At 53.4% G+C, this 26,142-nt stretch overlaps 1 protein-coding gene across 2 annotated transcripts in view; it reads left to right on the top strand.

The window, feature by feature from the left end:
• Positions 1–6,477: 6,477 nt before the first annotated feature.
• The window catches only part of SIM1 (SIM bHLH transcription factor 1), a 46,289-nt gene continuing 26,624 nt past the window's right edge, over positions 6,478–26,142 (top strand). Inside the window, exons 1-10 of one of the 2 annotated variants that reach the window (XM_040553250.1) lie at positions 6,478–6,791; positions 7,332–7,565; positions 7,647–8,095; positions 16,388–16,470; positions 17,503–17,592; positions 17,701–17,809; positions 17,924–18,009; positions 19,033–19,232; positions 19,340–19,446; positions 20,311–20,458. In XM_040553250.1, coding sequence (XP_040409184.1) covers positions 7,921–8,095; positions 16,388–16,470; positions 17,503–17,592; positions 17,701–17,809; positions 17,924–18,009; positions 19,033–19,232; positions 19,340–19,446; positions 20,311–20,458 — 998 coding nt within the window. In that variant the 5' untranslated portion in view covers positions 6,478–6,791; positions 7,332–7,565; positions 7,647–7,920. Of the gene's footprint in view, positions 6,792–7,331; positions 8,096–16,387; positions 16,471–17,502; positions 17,593–17,700; positions 17,810–17,923; positions 18,010–19,032; positions 19,233–19,339; positions 19,447–20,310; positions 20,459–26,142 lie in introns of both variants that reach the window. The other variant, XM_040553249.1, reaches the window with a different exon arrangement.

Here is a 26,142-nt window from a genome sequence, read left to right as displayed (position 1 = left end):
CCTTTTAGAAGAATGGAGTGACACTGGCTTTCTTCCAGTCCTCAGGCACCTCTCCTGTTCTTTATGACTGTTCAAAGATGGTGGGGAGTGGCCTCGCAATAACATCTGCCAGCTCCCTCTGCGCCCATGGGTGCATCCCATCGGGGCCCACGGACTTGTGGGTGTCAAGTTTGTATAGATGATCTCTAACCTGATCCTCCTCAACTGAGGGAAAGTCTTCCTTTCTCCAGACTTTCTCTCTTGTCTCCAGGGTCTGGGCTTCCTGAGGGCTGGCCTTAGCAAAGAAGGCATTCGGTTACTGCCTTCTCTGTATCCTTTGGCACCAGGGCACCCACCCCATTTCACAGCAGGCCCCCATAGTCTACCTTTTCTCTATTCTACCTTAAGTTACTTGTATGTGTAGAAGATACTTGTTGGTATTACTCAACTGCAGAACGGGAGTCAAGCTTCTGGCTGTTATTTACATTTCTTCAACAACAGCTTCTGGCTGTTATTTATGTCTCTTCAGCTGGAAAGTTTTGCTCCTGCCAGGAAATCAGAGCAAGCTCTGTGCCATGTGCCACCCTTCCCTCTCCACCCCAATATTTTCTAAGATCCCACAACTGCTAGTAAACTCCTGCACTCATGCAGAGGTCTGGGGTACCTCCCAGGAAGCTCCCCAGCATGCTACAGTTTCTGGGACAGGCACTACTTTTGAAATGCAAAAGAGCACATAGGAGAAGGCTAGGATAGAGAACCCTTTGCACTGGAGGGAAAGCAGAAGTTCATTGCTGCCCTGCAAGGAGCAGAAGCAGCCCAGTGTCCGGAAACCACAAGGGCTGGGGCTGTGGAGATGGGACAGCGAGCTGCAAGGGCAGGGCTCACCCCACACTACCTGAGCAAGAAGAGCTGGGGCTGGTGCAGGGATGGCAGCTGGGGTCAAGTCAGAGCCCAGGTCATCAGAAAAGTCCACGGGGGCAAGGCAGGACCAAGGTCAAGCCATGTCCTGATCAAAAAAAATCTATGGCCAGATGGCTGCTCTGACAAGTGGCTGGCTTTAGTCATGTACCAACAGCATGTTGTGCAAAAGCCAAAATTAAAACCAGACTCCAGCAGATCCTAAGGTTTTGGCATGTTTCAAAAATGTGGCATTAGCATCACCGAGCTATCACCAGACCTAAGAAATTGTGATTCTCTGCTCATCTACCAGCTATATCTGAGAGGACTTACATGGAGCAAGCAAACCTTGGAACTTCCTCCCTCCTGCTGCAAGTAGTGATCTTGTAGCAACTTCTCAGGAGAGGCACTGTGGGGAAACTGTCCTTTAACTGGCTCTAGCTTCAGCTGGTTACACCCAGTTGTCACATTATGTAAATAAGAGTCCTGCCACCAGTGAAGAATAGTCAGAATTCAGGGTTTAGACAAAACATTTCAAGAGTGAGGCAAAACCTAAATGGAAAAAAAAAAAAAAAAAAAAAAAGCCAAGGGCCAAGCCTTGGGAAACACCCTCAGCAACAGATTTAGCTTTGTCTGAAATAGGTTAAAACGGAATTTAAGCTTACAAGTCTGGCGCTGTTCCCCTGTGCCCCTTTCCCATATACGCAATTGATCCCACAGTGTTTTCCTGAGAGGCATCACCTCCTCTGTATCACTGCTAAAGAAAACAGTAGCAGACTCAGTTCATACTGCAGTGGCCATCGGGCATCTATTCACCACGTGGGCAAGGCAGATAAGTAGCGACAGGCTTGTAGAGTGTCCAAATAACTCAGAAAATGTTTAGCAACAGGGCTTGGTGTATAATGGTTGCAGACATAAATTTAATCACAGTCATAACCACAAACAGGTATGAGACTGAAACAAATACAGCGCCTATTAAAATCCACGTGGAGAATACTTCCGTCACAGCACAAAACTGTCAACATCCTGGTGCTCGTAAAACACCGAGTGCACGTGGTACCAGCCGCGGGAGCTGCTCCCCTGCGTCCCTCTGCCTTGGCCTCACCAAGTCAAGGTGAAGGGAGGCTGGAGGGAGAGCTTTAGCACAGCAGAGGCAGGCGGCTCCCCAGGCTACAGATTTCATCTGGAACTGCGTGCACTATGCCAGAGCACGGCGCGTCCTCGAGGCGGGCTGAGCTGCTTCTCGAAACCCAAGCGGCGATACGCATCTACCCGTGACCTCTTAATTACGGGGTTGATGGTAAGCACAGACCGTGGAGCGGGCCCCGCTATTTCTGAGCATTACTCTTTGGGGTGCTGAAATTCGAACAGGCTTCTGCTGACAGACTTTCCCCGACTAATGAAATAACTTCTCAGCTAATGAAAGCCAGGCCTCGGCGAGGGAGCTCTCGGCGATAGCGAGGGGCTGGAGGAGCCTCGGCTGCGTGGCCACCTGAGGCAGTGGGCTTCCTCTTGGACCTCCTTTTGGGGTCACCACCACAGGCTCGCCCTTGCTGTAGGGCGAGGAGCCCAGGCGCAGCCTCTCCCTCTAGCACCCATCACCTGGGTGGCTCCACCTCAGGGGCTCCCCTTCCACCAGCCCCAGCGGGCGGCTCTCGCCTCCTCCCTTCGCTGCCGGCTAATTAGCAACCAGAATAATTAGGGGGAGAAGAAGGGGAAGAAGCCCCACGCCGCAGGGGGCGCTCCGAGCGCCACACAGCGGCGCCTGCGCGCGCCCCAGCGCGTGCCCGCGCCCCCCCCCCGCCGTGCCCGCGCCCGCACCCCCGCGCGGGAGGCGGTGGCGCTGTGGGGAAGGGTGGGGGCGGGGCGGGCGCTGAGGCACCGTTTCCCGCGCTCGTGCCGGCGGCGGGCCCGGCGCGTGGGGCGAGGCGGCCGTTGGCGGGTGGCCGTTGGCGTCGCGCGCAGGGGGGAGATGGAGGGGGGGTGTCACGGAGGTAGCTCCGTGAGGGGTAGCTGTGAGGGAGAGGCGGCGGGGCCCGGGAGGAGCTTAGTGTAGGAGCTGTATTTGTTTTGGGCTTCTACCTGTTTGTGGTTACGGGTCTGGTTAGGTTTGTGTCTGTGAGCATTGTACACCAAAAATAAAAAAAAAAATTTTTTTTGGCTTCTTAAAGTTTGTCGTTTCTTCCAAGTTCGTTCCCGTGCCCGTCCCGAACCCCTCAGCCCTTATACGGGCGTTTCAGCTTGATGCTGGTGTTCCCGGACTTCTTTGGGAAAACAGAAAAAGAAAAAAGAAAGATGTGCCCGAGCGTAATTGTTATTTACCATAAAGCTGATTTCTTCCCCCGTTTCTTCATGTTTTCTTTCGCTGCCTTACGTCCCAGTAAGATATCTCGGCTTCCTATCATTATCAAGAGTGTATTCAATAAGATAAGGGCTAAAAGGCACTGATCTTTGACACCGCTGGAAAAATGAATATAAATCATCTTGTTACATTTACGCCAAAGCCAAGAAAATTGAGACGAGAGCGTGGCCAAGGAAAGTGCCCCCCGAAAGCATCGCTTAAAAAGTCCGCGGACACAAAGCCTAAAACTGTCTAAAAGTTACCGAAAGCGACCAGCAGCCGTGCTGGTGGTCGTTTGCTCTAATTCTGCAGTATTTCTGTGATTATTTGTGAGAGATACATTCGGAATCACTTATATCCGAGGAGTGGTATTCAAGGGTCTGTTAACTATTTCCTGCGTTTTGTTGGAGAATCCGCTTTCTCATCACCCTACTCCCCCGAACATCCTAATAACATTAGCAAAAGGGGAGGAATAAAGCACCTAGAGCACGGCGTGAATCTGGGAGGTTAAGATCTAGATCAGTTAAAACACATTAATCGCTTCTGAACGGTCTCAAAGTGCATGTGCCGTGTATATTTATGTCAATATCGCCTCGATTAGGGCACGGATGAAAATTCACCTCACACACCAATTCACCAGGGTACCTTGGGGCTCGCAGCTGAAGTTACCGGTCCCTTATAAAGGGTCTCAGCCGTGAGGCGGGCACGGAAACGCAAGCACCCCCGGGGTTGTGCAGCTCAGGAAAAGGAAACTCGTCTCGTTTAAAGACAGCCGAGTTTTGGTGTACTCTCTTTGACTGTGAGGGTCCGTACGAGGTCGGGTCCTGCCTTCTTGCTCAGACCAAGTGGAGGGAGGTTTTGACGTATCGAAATCTGCCCGCACCTAATACCAGGCCGGCTTTTTTTTTAAGCAATCGTGAGGTTGACCTGCACGGTTAGACCGCTGATAGTTACCTTTTTAAAAGGCTAGCAAGAGAGCACTGCATAGGCAGTGTCCTAGCACTTTACAGACCTCTCTGCCTAAGGAGTGGTGGCCACCTTATTCCTTGGGGGGGGGTAATAACTGCGTCCAAATTCACAAACCAATAAATACATCAAACCACGCCAGAAATATGCTGGAGAGGAGACTGGATCGGATTTGTCCTATAGGGAAATGACCCAGTAGGGCTTTTTTTTTTTTTTTTTTTTTTTTTTTCCTCCCGCTTTGATTTGCGGAGCGCTCCCTCTCTCTCCCCACACGCACGCATGCTGCACGTTGCGCCTGGTTGCACAAGCTCTCCACGGCGTGCAGCTGGAAGCCCGGCTCGTTTCCTTGCCTCGTTTTCCCCTCAGCCACCCCATCTCACAACGCCGGCTTTTTTAACACGAACCGCGTTCCGCTGCCGGCTTGTTCGCTCCCCCGGTATCACCAACGCCCAGCGGAGGACAACGAAGCCGGTGGCTACGGATCGGCCCGGGTCCCCGGCCGCTCCGAAACTGCCCCCCGAGAGCTGCCGGGGGCTGCCCCGGTGCTAAGGGGGCTGTAAGGGGGTGACCCGGGCCGTGCTCAGCCTGACTGGCTTCGGGAGCCGAGCCTCTGTGGCACCCCGACCTTGGCGCGCTCCTCGCAAGGCTGCGGGACCCGGCGCTGCCCTCGCCGAGCTCCTGCGGAGGGGCAGAAGTGCGTGCCGCTCGTTTACCCCCCCCCATTTTTTTTTTTTTTTTTTTGCCTTTCCCCCAAGCCAAGGGTGTCAGAAAAGACGTTTTGTGCTGACAAACACGCCGTGAGCTACCTGGCGGCTTCAGCCCAGTTGTTGCCCATATGTCCGAATACCCTCCAGGAGACGTCAGAGCCGCTCAGCCAGACAGCTACCTCAAATGGAAACCAGAAGCAAGATGGGTTTTCTCCCCCCCAAGCCCGCTTTGCACCTGACGGCAGTGACACTCAGCAAAGTTTTAGAAAAGTCCGTGCCACCTTCCCCCGGAGCAGCGAGCGCTTTAAAACATGCCTTGGGGGCGGAGGAGGGGTGCTATTTTCCCCATTTTTCTTGTCTATTTCTTTCTTTCATTTCATTTTTTTCACCTTGACTAAATGACGGAGGAGCTGCTGAACACTTCCCCCCGTGGTGCCCCTGTTCCCCCCGGTGACCGCGGGGAAGGTTTTCCACCGAAGGGCGATGCGAGGTGACAGGCAGGCTGCCCCTGCCAGTTGGGCGAAAAGCACAGGGAGGGGGATGTTTCAAAGGCGATTTTGTTGACATTATTTTTCTTTCGTAAACCAAGGACGTCTCTTCTTCCTCGAAACATTTCGACGGCTGCCTGCCAGCGCGATTTAATTCTGAGCAACTGTCTTAGCCGGACTCCTGCACCGACCGTCTTGGCAAGCACGCCAGGCTTCCAGGCGTCCCCTCTGGTTTTAGGGAAGGCTCCCCGGCCCCTCTCTCTCCCCCCAGGGCTATCGTCCTGCTCTATCTCCTTCAGCGGAGCGGGCAGCCGGAGCCGCGCCTGGCTTTTTTCAGGGGACCGGCGAGATTAGGAGTAGCCTCGCTCCCCGGGAAAGAAACCCCAGAGTTCCGCGTCCACTTTTGAAGAGCTTCCGTCTCCTGATGCTTGAGATGGTTTGAGGGGTGTTTTTTTTTTTTTTTTTTTTTTTTTTTTTCCCCGTTTCAGGGATTTTTTCCCCGTCTATCAGGAGGACTTCTAACACCCCCCGCGTCCTCACATTACCCCCCACCAGCGGACTCGGCTCAGCGCATCCCCCGGGCTGAACTCGCATCCCGTGCGTGCTCAAGGGGGCAGGGGACGGCGCCGCTGCTTATCTCCTCGGGCACGACCGCGGGGCGGGGTGGGCGAGAATCCCCCAAAACACCAAATCCCACAAAAATAAACCCCAGAGCCCCCCAAATCCAGCTTTTTTACCCCCCAAATCCATCTTTTTAACCCCAAATCCATCTATTTTTATCCCAAAGATTCATCTTTTCTCCCCCTCACGGCCGCCAGGCGCTGCGCGGGCAGGAACACGCAGGGAGGTTAGCGAGGGGCTGCGTGCGGGAGCGCGCCTCGCGCGCGTCCCCGCGCCCCCCCCCCTCCGCGGGGTCAGAGGGCGGGCGCGGCCGGCTCGGCCCCGCGCACGGGTGAGCGGGGGGGTGTGGCCGCGGCGCAGTGACGTCACCGCGCCCTCCACCAATGGGCGTCCGGGCGCGGGGCGGCGGCGGCCAATGGGCGGCGAGGCGGGCCCGTGAGTGGCATTAAGGGGCGGGCTCGGCCCGCGGCCGGGGGAGAGCCGAAGTTGCGCGGCGAGGCTTTTGGGCGTAAAGAAGTTGTTAGGCGTTCCTCGGCCGCAAATTAGGGCTCCTTCATTAACACCACCCCCACCCAGCCCGGGAGAGGGACAGCCCGAGCGCTGATAAAGGGGACGGGCCGGTGGCCATGCCCGTCCGCCCGCCGGTGTGAGCAGCCCCGAGAGGCGCAAACTTCCCCCCCCCCCCCTCCCCCTAGCCCCCCCCCCGCCCCCCGCTCTTAATGAGCCAATTAAAGAGTTGGGCTCCTCGCCCCGGGAGAGCTCTCCGCGGGCCGCCGAGCTCGGGGACTCAAGGTAGGTGACAGAGGAGCACGACCCAGCCACGCTGCAGCCCCCCCCGGCCAGGAGCCGCAGGGATGTTGCGGGACCAGGCTTTGGGGCGCTCCCCGCCACGCACGGATGGAGGGAAAGGACAGAGAAAAATGATTATAATAGCCACCCCATAATAATAATAATAATAATGATGGTGATGGGAATAATTGCTCGGGGCCGGGCAGAGCCTGTCTGCTTTTTGGCAGCGGGCAGAGCCCGGCCGGAGCGTGAAGATTTCAAATAATATTAATAATAACAATAATAAAAGAAATAAAGGGGGGAGAAATACCGTCAGATTGGCAGCGGGAGCCCGTGGTGCCCGGCCAGCCCCGCCCGCAGCCGCTGCCCCCGCCGGCGCTCCCCGGGTGTCCCCGCTGCGGCCGCCAGGTGCCCACCTGGGCTGGGTGTGGGAGGAGAGTGCGGGGAAGGGTCCTCGGCAGGCGCGCTAGACGTGAAAACAGACTTTTTTTTTTTCTCCTTTTCTTTCTTTCTTTCTTTCTCTCTCCCCTCTGGTGGGAGAAGGTGCTACACCCGCCGGCGGCTGGCTGTCGGTTGTTCTTTCCGGAGGCTGCGGCGCCGGGTAAGGGTGCGCTCACCCCAGCACCGCCGTGGGCTCCGCAGAGGCTCCCAGGACGGTGCCCAGCGCTCGCGGCGGCAGCCCCCGGCCGCGCATCTCGGCCTCGGACCGGCGGCGGATCACGGGGAGAAACGGGATTATTATGACCCTCTTCCGAGGAGCTATGCTGTCCGCGACGAGTAGGAGAAAAGGCCAGAAATACCTCATTTGGTTGCTGCGTGGTGCCGCAAGCTTTTAGCTTTTTTTTTTTTCTCCTGCAGTTGCTTGGAATCTCTGAGCTGCATTGGATAAATGCCTTTCCCTTCCGATTGACTCTGTTTTTCAGAGACTATTTGTTCTTTTTTAAGAACACTTCTCTGGTCTTCGATACTTGTTTTCATTTTTACGCGACTGAACGATTTCTCAGAGCGATGGCCGCGCTCGCGATCCCTGCCTGATGCTTCGGGGAGATGAATTGCAGCTGAAAGTTTCCCCTCCATCTTTGGATGAATCTCTGGAGCTTAAATTGTAGGAAGGAAGGGGGAAAAAAACACGATGAAAGAGAAGTCCAAAAATGCTGCCCGGACTAGGCGGGAGAAAGAAAACAGTGAATTTTATGAACTGGCTAAATTACTGCCCTTGCCCTCAGCTATCACCTCTCAGCTGGACAAAGCATCCATAATCAGGCTCACCACCAGCTATTTAAAAATGAGGGTGGTTTTTCCAGAAGGTAGGTGGGAATGCCTAATTCGCCTCTATTTCCACTCCGATCCAGGTGTCGCTTGCTTTTAAGTAAACTGCATCGGGTCGTGTGCTCGGAGGCAGGGTGCTCTCCGCTGTCACTTTTCTCTGTCGTGAGTACTTTCGCTTCAGTTCGTGTGACAGGTTTGGTCGGGGACTTAACGGGGCTTTTGTCAACACTTCGAGGCACCGAGCTCTGCCGCGTGTGCTACTAAAGCAAAGAGGAGTTTCTTTTCCCCGCCTGTGGATGGGCATCCCCCGCGCAGCAGCGCGTGGCAAAAGAGGGGACGATTCACCCCTATTTATAGCTATACCGTGGGGGGAGTTAATGTATGGGTAAATATTTACATAAGTCTATGCAAAGTCCTAAAGCCTTAGCTCAAGTCCCGAGCAAGGTACGCCTTACAGGTACGGCACACGCACACGGCCGTGCTCGCACGCAACCCAAATAAATAAGCCGAGAGCACCGGGTCGCATCGTGACCAGTCCGAGGACCTCGGAAACTCGTGGCCGAGAACAAAACTTCTGCTGTACCCCGCTCACGGTGCAAGCAGAGGGGCCGAGCCCGGGCCTGCCGCCGCTGGGCACTGGGGCAGCAGCAGCGAACCGAGCCCCGGGAGTCCCAAAAGCCCCAGTCTGTGGGGCAGGGTGGAGGGACAAAGCCGCCCCCTCGGGGCGTCCGGGTGGCTCCTGGGGACAGCAAACGGCGCAGACAAGCTAGGAGAGGTCGGCATGGAGCTCTTCCCCGTTCTTGGTCTGCAGTTTGTGTGAGGTGTAGGAAGAAAGAGTGGGGAAATGCTTCGCGAACCTTTTATTTGGGTTGGGATATCGTCTGCCGGAGAGACAAAGCAGTGAGAGGTTTGGTTCGGTTTGTTTTGTTTTGTTTTTTTCCCTTCTGGTAACAAAATTCGCCACATCTGGCGTTGAGAGGCGTGGGTACATGAGAAACGCGGAAATACAGGCTCTGCGTTTTCCGTCGGGTCTGTGTGTCGGTCTGTCTGTCGGTTGTGTTGTGCAAACCCGGAGTGGGTACACGGCCTGCCTTGGGTTTGATTTGTTTGTTTGGCTGGGGTTTTATCCCGACGAAGTCGGTGAACTAGTGGTCTTCGTTGTACTTTTTAAAGGTTAATATTCAATCGGGGCTTGGGGGGAGGGGAGGTACCCCCACCGCTACGTGTGAACCCGCAGAGCCAGAGTCCGTAGCAGTCATTTCCAACAGAGTGCATCTCGCAGTAATTTATTTAAGCATAGTTCCACATCTCCGAGTAACTTAGACCCAGAGCAGGGGATAAATGAAAGCAGTAACACCCGGAAACTTAAAAATTAAAAACTAAAACCTTCATCAAAACACGTTACTGTTCTATGTGATCTGCCTCCCTGAAGGTCATTATGCAGGGCAGCCCTCTGCCTAAAAGCAACCCGAGTTGTCCTTTATACTGTCAACGCATACTTTATAAAAATAAAGCCATTACAAACTCGGCTGCCCACGCTGTTCCTAAAAGGATTATTAGCACTGATTTGTCAGCTCCTGCAGTCTCAGTGGGCTACCTTTCTGCGTGATTTCGAGCAGGTCTCGTCAATTACTGGCGCCTATGTAGCGGGCTGTTTGATCAGAAGAAGCATATGGTGTTGCTTGTAGGCTGGGAGTAATCACGGGAAGAGGAGAATAGCCGAGCCCCGTCCCTCGGCGGCAGCGCAGGATGCTTCAATGCCCTGGGGAACCGTGTGGCGAAGTGGGCCGGGGCCGGGGCCGCTGCCGGCCGCAGCAGATGCTAATTTGAGCCAAGAGACGGAGGAGGAGGAGGCTCGGCGGGGTTTTGGAGGCAACGAAGCCTCCGGAGCCCGATTAAAGGGAAGCTGCGCGTTAAAAACGACGGCGGCAAGCGGGCACCGAAGGGCTCGCCCCGCCGGGGCTCCGCGGAGGTGCGGAGCGGGCTGCGCGGCCGGCCCCTGTCCGTCCGTGTGTCCGTCCGTGGTGGGACAGGGGCCGGGAGGGGTGGGGTGGTTTCCCAGCACCTTCCTCGGGAAAGGAGGAGAGGTGGAGGCAGCAAGGAAAACCACCCGCCCGCAGCAAAAGCCATGCAGAAAGAGGGAGGCCGGGGCTGGAAGCGGGACGAAGCGGGGGGGTGTCTCTTGCTCGGTTTTCCCCGGGGAGAAAAGCGCTGCAGGCGCTGGGACAGACCCCGGGGGCCGGCTGAAGGCCTGGAGGCCGACAGCAGGAGGTTGGGGAGCGCGGTGTGCCTCCCCGGCGGCACAGCCAGCTTCCAGCCGCCCTCCCAGGGGGGCCGGGTGTACCCCAGGTCCAGCAGGACAGACGCCCCTCACCGGGGCGCCCAGGCGGGGCTGGGCACCGGGGAAAGGAGCGGTGCGGAGGCTCCCCCGGCAGATGCCGGGGGCACCTTGGAAAGCGGAGATTCGCGATGCCACGGCCGCCGCCAGCTTTCCGCCCCACTGTCGGGAAGCCGGGCACGACCCCGGGACCCCGAGCAGCTTTGGTGCGGGGATGCGGAGTTAGGAGGTGTGCGGGGCCAGGGGCTGCGCTCCCCCTCGCCGAGCCGCCAGGTGAAGGAGAAAAGCGCGCAGGGGCTCAGGTAGCTGCCGTCGTTTTGGTGCTAAAACTCCTTAAAAGAGGAGGGAGCCGGCGAGACACGGAGTGGTTCAGGATTATCAGTTAGCTTTGGGAAGGCTGGAGATCTGACGGATTGCTGAGGACCATAGGGAAGGGAAGAGTAGTTTTGTTTTGTTTCTTAAAGAGTACTTTGTAATAAGTTCAGTCGTGAGTTACCGGTCATAAAAAACAAACAAACAAAAAATAAATTTAACATTAAACAGCTAAAGTAGCTAACAAATTAACATAGCCTCAAAAACTGATGGAAAAGGAGCCGGGGGATAAAATAATTTTCTTTCAGATAAGATGCGGTCGCTCTGACTAGCGGGCTAATTCTTTACTGGATCCAAAAGTAAAAACGGGAAAAAAAAAGTGGCGCAATACACGTGCATAGATTTCTTTAAATTCAGGAATATTTCCATGGTCCCATTCCCCTCACACGAACAGGCAGGGAAAAGGACCCTTTGTCATTTCTGTCCTATCGGACACAGATCGTTTCCGCGAAGAGAGGCGTTTTGATTTTCCAGACAAAAGCAGGGGCTGCGTTTACATAAACTTTCGCCGACTCGTGATGGTTAACATTTCAATATCGAAACCCTCAATCTTGTTTTATTTTAAAGGGGGAAGAGACGAGCAGGAAAAAAAAATCGTTTCCCACGTGGATAGGTGATTTAATGCTGTTTTTCCTACTGCTAAGGGAAATGATTGAGCATTAGGTTTCAGTGTTTATTTTCTTACAGAAGTTTTTCTCATTTAAGCTGCAGTTTACTCTCCCCGCTGCCTTCCCGTGTTTAATTCCAGTTTTGATGTGAACTTAAAAAGTGAAGTGCAGAACTAAACTCCTACCATGATAGTTGAAAAAAAGCAGATTTATGAGTGGATAAAACCATATTTTCTTTAGAAACATCCTCTCCCTTCTTAGAAACATACGGCCGCTGTAGAATCGGAGGATTTTTTCAGCCTGTGTATAAATAGCGGGAGTTTGCAAGTGGAAACCTTTTTTTCCCCATTTTTTGTTTTTATTTTTTTCGGAATAGAGAATACACGAACTTGCATCTTCCGTAAAGCCGAGCAAATATTTGGCGCTCGAAAATTTGCTTTTTTTTTTTTTTTTTTTTTTTTTTTTTTCCCCCAGTTTGGGCACGGCCCCGTTTGTTTGCATTTCAGAGTGCCGTTCCATTACCTTGCGTGTGCCAAAGCGCTGCTCTTTCTTGCTGGAGCAAGCGAATCTGCCCCGGCATTATTTCCACTGCCGTTTTCTTAATAGGGTTGTTTGTTTAGTCAACAGGGCTTTTCCTCCCTCTTATTATTATTTTTATAAAGAAAGCGGGATGCTAACTTATCTCCGCTTCAAATGAACACACATGATTTACCGAGATAATAAATCTTCGCAGAACCTTGCTAATGGCATCCGCAGGCAGTTGGAAATGAGCAGCGTTTTTTTTTTTTTTTTTTTTTTTTCAAACGTCGCTTATTCCGCGGCATCTGAACCCTCCGACGGCGACCCACTCCTTCACGGAAGCCTCATTTGGCCGAGATTTCAAGTTATCATTAACCACCGCCTGCTAAATTAGCTGAGAAATCAGCCGGGCTAGGCGCTGGGCGATGGCACCGCGCCGCGCTGGTAGCGGGCTGGTTAATTAAACTCTTAATCCAATCAGCCTAATTCCCCCGCACCGCACCGCACCCCGCTGCCTTTTTGCGCTGGGGGCCGGGGGCTCCTGGCCTCCATCCCCGCTGCCTCCCTTTGGGGTCGGGGGGAGCCCAGCGCCGTCGGCCCCGCTTCGGGAGCGCTCTGCGGAGCCCCCCGGAGCCACCCGGGCCTCGGCCCCGGCGGGGAGCCGCGGAAAGGGGCTCCGGGGCGAAGGGCAGCGGAGGCTCCCCCGGGCCTCTCCCGGGGGCCCCCCCGCCTCCGGGGACTGCTGCTCTCTTCTGGCCGCCCCTCCGCCCCAGCACGACTCCCCTTTTTCTTCCCCCCCCCCGCTATCAGCAGACAAAGGAAGGGGTCGAGGCTGGTCCTGCGCTGCAGATGCTCGGAGAGGGACCGGTAACCCCGGGGCGAGCCGAGGCCACGGAGCCTCCCGGGCCTCCCGCAGCCTCAGCTTTTCCTCCGCCTGTGCCTCGGCCAAATCAGCAGCGGCGGAGGAGCCTCTCTCCGCTCGCTCGGGACAGAGGGGCGTCTTGCGACAGTCCCGCCGCTGGGTAGGGACGATACCACCCAGTGCCTCCATTGGCTGCCGCCTCTGAGGCTCGGAGCAGCCCAGCGGCGAGGGGAGGACGCTGCCTCCCCAGCACAGAGCCGCGACCGCGGCCGTGGGAGCCGCCGTGGGTGGCGCTGGGCAGGGGGTGCGCGGCCGGGAAGAGAGTGGTGTCAGCGAGCTGAGCTAGAGCCTGGCTGAAACACCTCGGGGGTTTTGTGTTGCTTTGCTTTTATCCCCCCCCCCATTCCTTTTTTTTCCTTTTCTTTTTTTTTTTTTTTTTTTAATTTTCCCTCCTGACGGTGGACACCTCGTGTCCCAAATCGTTTATCTTCTTAGGGGAAAAAAATAAAAAATCCTCGAGTGTAGGAGGCTGTTAGGTAGGAGCCTCCAATCTATATTTTGTCAAGAGTATAAAGCTCATTCCGAAAAGAAAGCTCGATCCATTTATTTTTGCTGCTTGCAATAACACAGCTGGATGATGCCTTGAGCTTTACGCTAGACGGTCGCTCATCACTCATTCGCCAAGAACCGGCCTAAATGGTGCCTGTGGGATTAGGTCAATTTTAGTGGATCTACTTCGCCTCATTTGGTTACTAATTGGTTTCTTGTTTTATAAATCGAAATCTCATTTTCAGGAAATTACAAAGCCCATGCAGCCAGTCCATTGAGGTAATCCGTGGGTCGGGGGTATTTAAATGGAAATGGTTCCACAATGCATCAGGCATTAAGCAACAGTAAAACTTCGCCTCTGTTTCCAAATGAAATGTGAGCTCGCTAGCTCCTTAGATCCATAATAGATACATCCCTTCTAAGGCTACTTATGTAAATATGATAAACCAGACCCCGGTGGGGGAGGGGACGGAGGGGAAAGCAATTTTTATCTGCTAAGGTTAATGTGGCATATCTTGGAAATCTTCCAAAATAGATTATGTTTTGCTTTGTCTTCGGCCACTTTAGCTGGGAAAATCCTTTGCCTAAAAACGATTTAGTTATCCTTTCCCTTACAAAGCTGCTTGTTCCTATTCCAAACCTATTATTCTGTTGGCTCTCCAAATTACAAGAGAATCTTTAGATCTTGTTTCCAGCGTAATCCTGAAGCAAAAGGGAGAGCTGATTTCCTTGTTTTGTTTTAAATAGACATTCAAAGGATTTGCGGAATTTTCTGCGGTAGGTCAAGTGCGAGATATCACAGTTTGCCCCCTCGGTAAAAGGAAATTGGATATTAAAGCGAATACGGGGAAAAAATAATAAAAGAGGAATATTAATAGAGAGGTTTTCTCGCGTAATCTTTAAAAACAGCATTTAAAGGACATCGGGAGAGCCCGTAGATTTGGGAGAGCTGGGCTTGGCAATGAAGAGCAACAGTCTCCGGCTTGAAAGTGCTGAAACATCTGGGAAATACAAAGAAGCGTCTCATGCGTTAGGATTTCCAAAAGCCGGTTCAGGTAGATGGGCGAAAACGTTTAATTATAAAACATTAACAGCCGCGGCCGAACAGCGTGAGCTTTCCACCCGAAGCATAAAGAAGAGCTCAGTGCTCCGTGAAGAACCGCGTTCCCGAAAGAAGTTAACCTGTAATGTCGATGAGCTGTTCATTAACCCGCAGAGGTCGGGTTATTTTCCCTTTTAGAAGAAGAAGAATTAGAGCCGTAAACCTAGATTAATAAGCAACTTAAAATCAGAGGCGAGGATTTAGCCCCGGATAGGGAAACCTCGCATCCAGATTTCCCTCTGGGTGGGGGGAATCTCGCAAGGGGCGTCCCGGCTGCCCAGCAGGGAAACCCCACAGCACTTGGGGAAAAAAAAAAAAAAACAATCGGTCGTGTTTATTTATTTATTTATTTCTTCTCTTCCTCTGGAGCATTTGCCAGCTCCTCGCTGATTTCGGGTCGAGTGGGAAGAGGCGGCCCCGGGGTTCCCAATGCATCCTCGGCCGGCAGAGCCGCTGGGGAGGAAGGCACGGCCAGGGGACTTGGGAGGGAAGCTGGGAGGCTCGGGACGAAGCCGCCGCGTCCCCGTTAATTGTCGCGGAGGAGTTAATGGAAAGGATCCCGTTCCCCGCTGGCACTTGGCGCTGGGTACACGCGGACGGGGGCCAGGCCAGAGGGATGCTCCCGGCTTTTTGGGGGCTGGGAAGGCAAGGAGAGGAGGGCTGTCCCTCCGGCAGGAGGTGGCCGAGGAAAGGGAGAGAAGAGGGGAAAGGCGGGCAGGAGAGGGACGCGCGGCTCGGGCAGGGCGGCCGAGGGCTGATGCCCCGGCTCGGAGGCAAATCGGTAGCGCGGCTCAGAGCCAGCGCCGAGGTGAGGCCGCTCGATACCGAGGGCTGCCTGCTGGCGCCGCCTCGCCCGTTTGCGGGGACACAGCCGGGGAAAGGGAGGGCTGGCCCTGCGGGAGGGGACCCCTGGGTCCTCCGGCAGGGTCGGCGCTTCTTCGCCCTTGCTTCAGGGCGCAAGCGTGGAAGGTTTTAGCCGTCCCGTTTAACAATATTTCAGCGACAACGCCGTTAAAAGGTATCGCCCCTGCGTAGTTTTACTCTGGAGGAGTAATTTCCATGGGGGTTTTACCCCCCATTACTTCAGGAAAACTCCCGGCGTCTGGAGCAGCGGGCAGGGCTGGGGAGAGGCAGCGCCGGGATGCTGCGGGGCAGAGCGCTCGTCCCGGCAGGGGGAAGGGGATGGGAGCATTGGGGCTTGCTGGGGGAGAGGGAGGACGGCCCCCTTCGCCGGACGCAGCCCCCTCACCTGAGCCGCCCCGCAGGTGCCTCTGGGCGCAGCCGTGGAGCCCCGCTGCATTTAGTGGAAGGCGACTTAATTAGGGTGGGCTTGAGTGGGGATCGCTCTAAGGGAAAGCGCTTGACCACGGGGCTCGGGCAGAGCTGGGGGAAGGCGCAGTTCCCAAAATGAGCGCCCCCCACCCAGCCTGGAGGAAGCCCCCACGGACGGCGCCCCGGGACCCGGCCCGGCCCGGTCGCCGCCACCGAGCCGCTCATCCCCGGCTCTGTCGCGCCACGTTAACCGCATCCTTCTCTCGGCATCGAAGGCTTCCCCCAGCACAAACCCTGCTTGCGTTTTAAATGGCTCTCGGGGCTGCCCAGGACTCCTTCGGTGATGGGAGAAGAAAAACGGTCACCCTGCGGCTCAGGGAGCCGGCTGCCAGCAGCCAAAGGCTGCCCTGAATGAGCCGTTTTGTCTGGCACGCTGCTTTGCTTGGGTCTTAGGAGCGAACCTCACCGTTAACTCAAAATAGGTATTTTTCTCTCGTGGGAGCTACGTCTTGAGAAACATCCACAGAAACATCCACTTTTCTGTGCAATGCAATCATGCCTACTTTTTTTTTTTTTTTTTAAAGATTGTATGCATGTATGTTTTAAAGCGAAATCAAGTAAAAAATAAAGAAAAGTCCTTCTCCAGCAGGCCATCAGGAGCCAGTTTTGCATCTCCTCACGTTACGTTTTTGTGTCTCAAATAAACAGGACTTGGGGAAGCCTGGGGCCATTCCAGCCGAACCAGCCCGCTGGATAATGTTGGACGGGAGCTGGGATCCCATCTTTTGCAGGTACTGGTCTGGAAACGGCAGCAATGTGGTATTAATGATTAAAGAAATCATTCCCTCTTCTGAGCTTTTAATTGCCACCTTGACTAATTTTTAACTGTTCACGTGCTTCATTAAAAAAAAAAAAAAAAAGGAAGGGGTGCCTCTAAAAATACGAACAGCCGAGACTGAATGTGATGAACGTGGGTGTTTTGAGGACGTGGTTTGGTCCCTCTGCATCATTTGGCCCGGCTCTGTCCTGCACAGGGTCCACAGCGAGGGGTTAACTGCACATTTTTTCCCCAAATTAGCAGCAAGGTGAAAATCCCGGCAATGTGCGGAGCTTGAGGGTGGTGCGGAGGCAGAGGCAGGTTAGAGGAGGCTGGGCTGGGCAGGGGGCTCAGCACAGAAATGAGCACAAGCGCGGCTCAGGTAGGACACTTTTGGAAACTCGCTGCTGTCTGAGGGATGCAGGAGTGTTAGCAGTTAGCGTAACCGCGCATTTTTGGTGGGATTGCGTGGTCTTTGACGCGTCCCTAATAGATCGGGTCTGTTCTGCTCCCGGCTCACCCAGAAGCCTCGTTTACATCTGCCGAAACGTGCCTGACAAATCCTCTTGTCCTGTACAGACCTTATTAGCGCCGGGGAGGGTTTTAGGTGCTCCTTGCTCGTTTAAAGTCTCCGTAAGAAATAGTCAAGGGCTAAAATCCCCCGTGGCATTTGAAACGGGTGTCAGCGTTCAGGATTTGTCGGATGGACATATTCGCCACCGGGTAGGTGGGAGCCCCGCTTAGATGCCAGGTGGGCTGTGCCCCAGGACTTTGGAGGGATTCCTGTCCGGGGCTTGCCCGTCTCTTTCCAACTCTTTCGAATAATCACAGCCTGAACAGGAATGCGCGTTTTCTAGAATAAACCCGGAGGACAGATACTTCAGGTGTCTGTCTCTCTGTCTTCATCCCTCCATCCCTCTCTCCATCTCTCCACCCACCGGCGGATCTGTCTACCTGTTGATCCGCACACAACTCTGCTCCTCTCGCTCCCGACCCTCTCCTGCAGACGCTGGACGGTTTCATATTCGTCGTGGCTCCGGATGGCAAGATCATGTACATCTCAGAGACCGCCTCGGTGCACCTGGGCTTGTCACAGGTAGGCTGGGGGGGGGGCTGACACGGGAGGAGCGTGCAGGGGGGGGTGAGCGGTGCCGTCCATGAACCCTTCCTCCTCCTTCCTCCTCCTCCTCCTCCTCTCTCACAGGTAGAGCTGACCGGCAACAGCATTTACGAGTACATCCACCCGGCCGACCACGACGAGATGACCGCCGTGCTGACGGCCCACCAGCCCTACCACTCTCACTTCGTGCAGGGTAAAGTGCCCCCACCCCACTTCACACACCCCCAAGACCTCCTTGTACCCCGTATCTGAGGACGGGGCCGCGCATCCCTCGCAGCTCACCGCACCTCTGCCTTCCCCCTCCCAGAGTACGAGATCGAGAGGTCCTTCTTCCTGAGGATGAAGTGCGTCCTGGCCAAGAGGAACGCGGGCCTGACCTGCGGGGGCTACAAGGTGGGTGTCCGGGGAGCCACGGCCCGGCCCTGACCCGGCCGAGCCCCCTGCCCTCGGGGGCTGCCCCAGCCCGGTGCTCTGCCCTGGGATTCACACCCAGGATGTCCCTCCGAGTGCCAGGTTAACGAGCTCCAAGCACAAAAACAAGTGATCGAGCTCCCCGTGTTGATTTGTTTAAAATTTATTTTTATCTATTTATTTATTATTTTTATTTATTTATTTATTTTAATGGTCCTCGCACAACCACCGAGGTTCCCGAGCTGTCTGTGAAGGCTGTGAGGTGACACGACGCGAAACCCGTGGCTTTATTAATTTCTTTATTGGGTTTCGCTCGTCAGCTCCAGGGGCAGCTCTCCAAGCCGCGGGCTTTGCTCGGGTGTTTCCCATGGCTCTGCTCAGGGCTCCTGCCTGGGGACAGCCCCCGCTCTCCTGCCTTCTCCCTGCTTCTGCCCCATCTGCGCAGAGACTGAGAGCCGTGGGTACCCGAAACGCCAGGAGATGTTGGGCCACGGTGTACTGTAGAACAAGAACATCCGCGGAGATTACTCCAGGGAGAAACACTCTAGTAACAGAGGAGTAAGGTTGAAAGTACGCAGCAGTAATGTGCGAGGATGCATTTAGGAGACATACCTAAATCTACATCCAAAGATGCATTCTGGATCGTGCCTGCTCTATCTGTATAATAGACATATCTTAGGCATGTGACACATGCACACATGTAAACCCTTTCTCTCACACGCATACACTCTTCATTACAAAGTTGTAACTGACTTGGCACTTCCGCGTCTTTCCTTCTTAGAAGAATAATAAAAGCGTAGTTAGGAGGTGGTCCAAAAACCACTTAAGTCAGTGGAAAAAAAATAAAAAATAATAAAAAATCTCGTTGACTCGAACGGGCCTTAGATCAGTGCTGAACTTTCGGATGAAAAATCCCCGGGCAGCCCGAGGAGAAGGGCAGGAGCCCCCAGGCAGGGCTGGTTTGCTCCGAGCCCCCCCCGCCTCAGCGGCCGCGTGTTCCCGCAGGTCATTCACTGCAGCGGGTACCTGAAGATCCGCCAGTACAGCCTGGACATGTCCCCCTTCGACGGCTGCTACCAAAACGTTGGCTTGGTCGCCGTGGGCCACTCGCTGCCGCCCAGCGCCGTGACGGAAATCAAGCTTCACAGCAATATGTTCATGTTCCGGGCCAGCCTAGACATGAAGCTCATCTTCTTAGATTCCAGGTAGAGCTGAGGCTACTTCACAGCTATTCCCCCAGCCCCTCCTTCTTCTCCCCCGGGCCTCTCCTGTCCTCTCTCCCACTGACGTTTGCTGCTTGTGTCTCCTCCAGGGTAGCCGAGCTAACAGGCTACGAGCCCCAGGACTTGATAGAGAAGACCCTTTACCACCACGTCCACGGCTGTGACACCTTCCACCTGCGATGCGCACATCACTTGCGTAAGGAGATGCTCTCGTTAAGACCCTGCCCCTCACCCCCCGCCTTCTCCCTCTGCAAAACGGCTTTGGTTGTGTTAGGATTTACCTCCAGGTTGAAACGTGAAAAGCCAGCTAGCTGCAGGGGAGAATAAGCAAAATCTGCAGCAGGTTTTAATGAAACAAGTGGCTAGAGACTGAGCGCAGGGCTGGAGGCAGGAGAGAGAAGGAGGGGACCGGCGATGAACTGGGAAGGAGATTTTCCCCTCCTCAGCTCCCAGTTGTAGAACAAGAACTCCCCTGCACAAACTTCAGGCATTCAATTCACTTCAAATTCCGGTTAGGAAAAAAAACCCTTTTTTCTTGCTCCAAAAAAAACATGCCAGCGAAATTCAAATACTTTTGTTCCACTTCCATCAAGTCTCACAAATCTTATCTGTGTATCTAATTTTGACTGCAGTAGTGAGCCCGATTCGAAGAGCTGTTCTTTATTCTATTTTGATATCATGATGACATTAATACATGGATAGATGAATAAAAAGGATATTAATTTCCGGTAAGTTGCCTTACCGGGAATGTAAAGAGAAGAGATAAAACCCAAAGCCAGATTTATAGAATTAAATCTCCACGGCCGTACTTTGGGGAGGGAGCTCACCCCTCCGCTGCCTTCGCCCTACTGCACCGATCTCCCCGCGCAGCCTTGGAGAAGGGGAGCCCCTATCACAGAGGGACCAGCCTCGGGATCGGGGGTGCGCGGGGGTCTCCACCACCCTTGTCTACGGGGGTTGCCCACCCACACCGCCTCCCCTAACGATTCTAAGCCTTCCGCAGCCCCTCTCCTCGCCCGGCGGGCCCCCCTCTGAGGCTCTCCCCGCTTTGTCTCCGCAGTGCTGGTGAAGGGGCAGGTGACCACCAAATACTACCGCTTTCTGGCCAAGCACGGCGGCTGGGTGTGGGTGCAGAGCTACGCTACCATCGTGCACAACAGCCGCTCGTCGCGGCCCCACTGCATCGTCAGCGTCAACTATGTTCTCACGTAAGTGCGCTCCGCGGGGCGCGCAGAGATGCGCGGGGGCCGGCGGCGGGCACCTGCCTCTCTCCTCCGGCCTGCGAGCTCCCCCAAAGCCTCCAAAAGCTGAGCCCCCCGCCCCCCCCCCCCCGGCCGGAGCAGGCTGGCCAGGTCTGCTAGGAAACACATTGAACGCTTTCATCTAGATGAAGGGTTTCCCGTCTGCCCCTTCCTTTCTCTTTCGGGAGGGGAAAAGATTTAGAGGTTTGTCACCCGCATATTTTGCTGCCCCCCTCCCCCTTTTTTTTTTAAAAGTTTAAATGCACCCAGCATTAAATACAATTTAATGCAGCGTAAAAAAAAAAGAAAAAAAAAAAAAAAAGGTTTCCACGTACGGAGTTATTTATACTCAACAAACAGGACATCTGTTTTTCTTTTCAAAAATCTGGGGTTTGAAGTTCTTAATTTCATCCAGAGTCTCTATCAAAGCTCCGAGATTTCTTTTTTGTTCTTGGAGAGCGATCCTTACAGTGAGCCACAAAGAAAGTTGGTGACCAGAAGGGTCAGTTAAACTTAAAAAAAAAAAAAAAAAGGAAAAAAAAAAAGGAAATCGGAGAGAATGCTGAGATGCCGTATATCTCAACGCATCCCCTTGTATTTTGGGGTTGCTGGGTTGGGCTCTGGCTGTACCACTTAAACCGAAACTCCCAGGCCCGGTGAGGGAGGGAACCGATTTGGAGCCTTTATGCTTGCGATTGACACCTCTCCTCTGGGTGCTGGCGGCAGCATCGATTCTGCATCGCCGCTGCAGCCCCCCTGCGGGGGCAGGACCTGTCGAGCCGCCCCTTCTCCCAAAATCGGGGCCGTGGCAGCGGGACGGTCCCTCCTGGGGCGGGCTGAGTGCCTGCACAGGTGCCGATGGGTCGGTGGCTGAGCTGCGGGCGAGCATCCCCCAGGGAAGCGGCTCCGCACGGAGGCGGTGGCCCTGGTCTCCCGTTCAGGGGCTTCTGGTTTGCCAGCTCTCCGGTGTAGGGAGTAAGCTCTGGTTCCCGTTTCAAGTAAATCCCTTTTATTGGCTTTAAAAAGGGTTGTGGGGCGTGGAGGAGTAACACCCTGGCATCCTCCCAGCAAGGATGCGGGTCAGCAGAGGCACGGGCACCTTTCCTGCAGCTGCTCCAAACACTTGCATGCCCGTGCCCCCTGTGCCAGCCCCTCTGGTTTTCTCAGTTAGGGCCGAGCACTTGTTTTAGGTGAGCGGGGAACTGCGGGGGGAGAAGCCTGCGTGTCGTAACGCTGGGGAGCCAGGAACCCAAAGGTTCCTAATGTGCTAGGGCCGTTTTGCGCCACCTGTTTTTCTAAGAGCACCTGAGATTAGCGGTCACTTCCATCCCCTTTTATGCGGAGAGGGGGAACATAAATCACGGCCCTCTGCCTCAGATGACCCGAATGGCAATGAAATATCCCAGCGGATCTGCTTGATGGGATCCAGCCCCATCTGCCCCCCCCCGCTTGCGGGGGTGACCGGCAGGGCACCAGCTCCGCAGGGCCAGCTCCCTGCTCCCGCTGGCCCCACTCTTCCCAAAACTTGGGGACCCTTTTCCAACGGTGGGACGGCTCCCACCGGGGTGGCCGCCGACCGGCTCGGGTTTGTGGGGCCGAGGTTTGTGGGGCGCGTTGCGAGTGGTTGAGCCCTGCGTCCCCGTGGAAACAACGCGAATCCTCCTCCCCAAGCCGAATTCCTGTGTTTTCGCTGGTGGCAGCGTCTTTGTGTTTTCCTGCGTGTACACGGGCCTTAAAGCCAAGGCTGTATTTAGCCCTGCGTCCAGCCAGCCTGCGTAGGAGGGCTGCCTTTGCCCTCCCAAGGCTTCCCTCGGAGGACGATGCGACGCCGGGGCGCGACTTCGTTACGCGGCCACGGAAGGCTCCGTTTGTGCTCCTCGGGCGCGGGGGCCAAAAGGCAGCCGGTGAGCGCGGAGAGGTCCTCACCGGGTCACCGGCTGCTGCAACCAGGCTGCAGGGAGACCCTGGTGGCGTCGAAACCACGTTTTGGTCGTGCAGCTCCTCGGGGTCGCATCCAGCCTGGCCGCGCCTCCAGCAGGGCGCTGCAGAAGAGGGGGGCGCGTCCCGCTTGCTCCTGCGGCCCGGGGATGCACCTAGCTTCCCCACCTCTCTTGTGCTGTTATTTTTAGCCGAGGCCAGCGGAAAATAAGGGAGAAGAATAGGCCCTGCCGTGCCCAGGGGATGCTGGCAGCGTGGAAGTGAGAGCTCTGAAATGGGCGACCCGGGCTGGGGAGAGCTGGCGGGCGGGGGATGGTGAAAGCAAACCTATGCTCGGGTTAATTGGCTTAATGAGCTTTTCGGAGTCAATCAGATGAGGCAGGTAGGTGGTGAAAATACAGGGGAAAAGGAGAGGTTACGGCGAGCTGGCGTTTCCATCAGATGTGAGGTAGGCTCCCCTTCAGGAAGGCCCAGCAGCGGTTCTGTAGCAAAGTTTGCACGCGTTTAACGCACGTTATTCCCATATCAATCCTCCGGCTACTGGCATTCCTGGGGGTCGCCATTGGCTTGTTCCAGTGGGCCAGGGCCAGCCGTGCACATGGCACCCGGGGGAGGAGCAGCCCCCAGCCCGCTGCGGCTTGCGGTGGGGCACGGCCTTGCCCCTTGCAGGAAAAAAATAAAAATAAAAACGTGCGTGCGAAAAGGGGAGACGACCCTCTGAATACCGTCCCTCGGGTTTGGAAGCCGAGAAAGCGAGGGAGGTGTGAGATAGTGTTTGGAAACAGCGAAGAGCGGAGTTTGGGATTGCAGGATGGAGCCCAAAAGGTGGGATGCCTCCCGCCGGAGGTTCCTTTGAAAACAGGCAACGTCCGTATTTTTCAGCGAACTTGGCTGAAAATAACAAAATAACAAAGTAGCTTTGGCCGATACCGTGCAGGTTGTTGAGAGCGCTGAGGAGGTGGCTCCCTGGTCCCCTCCTTCCTGCAGGCAATGCCACACGAGCGGTCCGGTTGCTCCCGGCAGAAAGAGCCTTTCCCACTGTTGGGAGGAGCCGGGAAATGTTTTGGAAAGGAGCGGATTCTGGGTGGCACAAGGGCCTGCCTGGTCTGCAGGACCCGTGTGAGCGCAGGCAGAGCGACAGTGCCTTGCTTTGGAGCTGCCCGGCTCCCCTGGGCAATATATGTGAGGAAACCAGAAGGGATGAGAAAGGTTTGTGCAGAAGGAGCTGCCGCCCCCTACTAAAAGAAGGACCATATCCATCTTCCATAAATCCCAGGCTTTGAGAAAGTGAATTCTAGTATTGAGAACAAATGTTTTTGGTAAGTATATATACCGAACTGAATAGGTACGGTGGCAAGGGCATTTGAGCAACAAGAGGAAATGTTACCTTTTGTGTAATCAGAGTGTCAAAAATTAATATAAATGACCTTTAAGGATTTCAGCTTTAAAGCACACATATTTGCTCTTCTTTGTATTCCGCTTGGTATGTGCGAGTACAGACACAGAATATTTGTTTCTTTTCCTGTTTGTTCTGTACACACACTAGCCATATTATTGATTATTAGCTGTGCATGTTTATCACATAAAGGGACTCAAGGATGAGTCAATTAATAGAGAATGCAACTGCTGAAGTTAAGTTTATATTTAGATGGCAAACAACCTTCCTTTAAACAAATGGGTAAAGCAAAGTGCAAATCCTTTGACTTTTCGAGCAAGAACAAATATTATAATAATTTGTCCCCAGAGAAAGCTAAGGAAGCTTTTCTATACACATTTCCTTGTTCTTTAGCATTTAAGAGAATAACAATAGCAGTAACATATAGAGACGACATGGATTAGGTATTTAATTGTGACTAATCTGTGCTCTGATGATACAAGTATATACAAGTTCCAGTTGTCTTCTTCACATTGCTTTGTCTGGCTGGCTGATTAAAAGCACGAATTGAAGCATGCAATGTGTTTGAAAGATTATTTCACAAATAAATGCCATATTGGCAAATGTTTTACTTAATGATGTGGTAAATGCAATTTAGAATAAATTAACCGTTAATTGTATCTGCACACTTCATCTTTAAATTATTACTATTTATAGCTTTGCATACTACCAGATTTAAAATACTTGTGTCAGCAATGTGATAACATTCTGTGTGATGGGTCAGACTGAAAATGCTCTTCCCCAGCATATTAAGCAGGCATTTGCGGAAGGTTTGTTTCAGGTGGAAGCAAAGCTCTTCCCTTATTTTTGGACAATTACAAAGAAAGATTTCTATAGCTTTTCATAAACATTGTCTTTTTGTCCTGTCTCTGGGACATCAGATCCCATCTCTTTCTTTTCCTAGTCAATAGGAGCATCCATACATTGTATTTCCATACCTACATTCCCACCTTTCTTAAGCATTTCTCTCAGATAGACTTATTTGGACATGCTGTAGTCCTCTCCTCTGTCAAAGGTAGATACATGGCTTGTATCTCTCAAGTGGGTGATGGAGTGTGTAGGATAGCAAATAGATGGGAAAGTTATTACTTGCAGAAGTAATTCTGCACATCCTTACTCATATCATTAGATGAACTACTTGTACAAGTAAGCTTAGCCATCTAACTTTAATACTTGAGATAAGGCATACTGACTTTAACTGCGTATCACATTTTTTTTCCTTAAGTAATTGTAATCAGCAGAAACAAATCTGACCTGTGACTTTTCCCTTATATTTCTCTTTATTAATGGGAATTTTGCCACTGCCTTAACAGTGCATAAAACTGAGTCCCACCTCATTTGTTCAATCTACAATGTACTTTTCCTTAGACTGGAAAGCCCTCCATCATTCATGTGATTTGATTAGCAAAGTGAGTATGTAATAGAATTGTTTTAATCAGTCAAAATGCTGGAGAAGCACAGGCCTCAAAGAAAAAAAAAACATAAAAGGATTCCTCTTGAACTATTCTATGCAGTATTCTGTTTGTTCGCCATTAGTTTTTATTACAGGCTTGTCTCCCTGGAACACTGTTTATATATTTCTTGCAAATAGAAGACAGGCTTTTCCAGGTGTCCACAATACGCTTCTGCAGTTCTTCTTTGTTCATGTAGGGGCTTTCTTAGCTACCATTTGTTTAATTCACTCCAAATTTCCATGCTTGTATTTAAACCAGGTGACTGTAATGGCCAAGGCACTAAAACTGTGGGCCAGAGTCTACAGTCACGGCTCATAGGAAGAGAGTTTTATTTGCTAGTGTAAGGATTAAAGGACTGTGGCTCAGATCCACAGAAAAATAAAATAAAACAACAACAAAAAAAACCGAGTTATTAGTTTAAATGCACGCACACTGATAGTCTCAGGCGACATGAAATTCAGGATTGCAAATAAGTGTCTGTATTCCAAGAAAGAAATGTGACTTCAAATGCTTTCCACTTCATCCTTCTCCCATTCAGTGTGCTGGCTGCTACAGGCCCTTGGAAACTCGCTCCTTCCAAACACTGAGTTACGGATCTTGTAAAATGATTGTCTGGGGGCGAGACACGTTCAACAGCAGATTTAGCGGCAATGGCTGAAGCAATTACTATCTCCAGCTGTCTGCCTTAACTCCACTGATGAAAGTTACAGGGCCCACGCAGGGACTCTTACTCCTAAAATGCCACAGTTTATGGCTCAAGGTAAACTGCCACAGATTTCACTTTGCACGGAAGCACCAGGCTATATGCTGGAGCACAGCTGTTC

The sequence above is a fragment of the Cygnus olor genome, chromosome 3 (assembly GCF_009769625.2).
Source record: "Cygnus olor isolate bCygOlo1 chromosome 3, bCygOlo1.pri.v2, whole genome shotgun sequence".
In the NCBI taxonomy this organism is placed as follows: Eukaryota; Metazoa; Chordata; class Aves; order Anseriformes; family Anatidae; genus Cygnus; species Cygnus olor.
The sequence above is the reverse complement of the archived record's forward strand: the minus strand, read 5'-3'. Positions and strand labels throughout refer to the sequence as shown.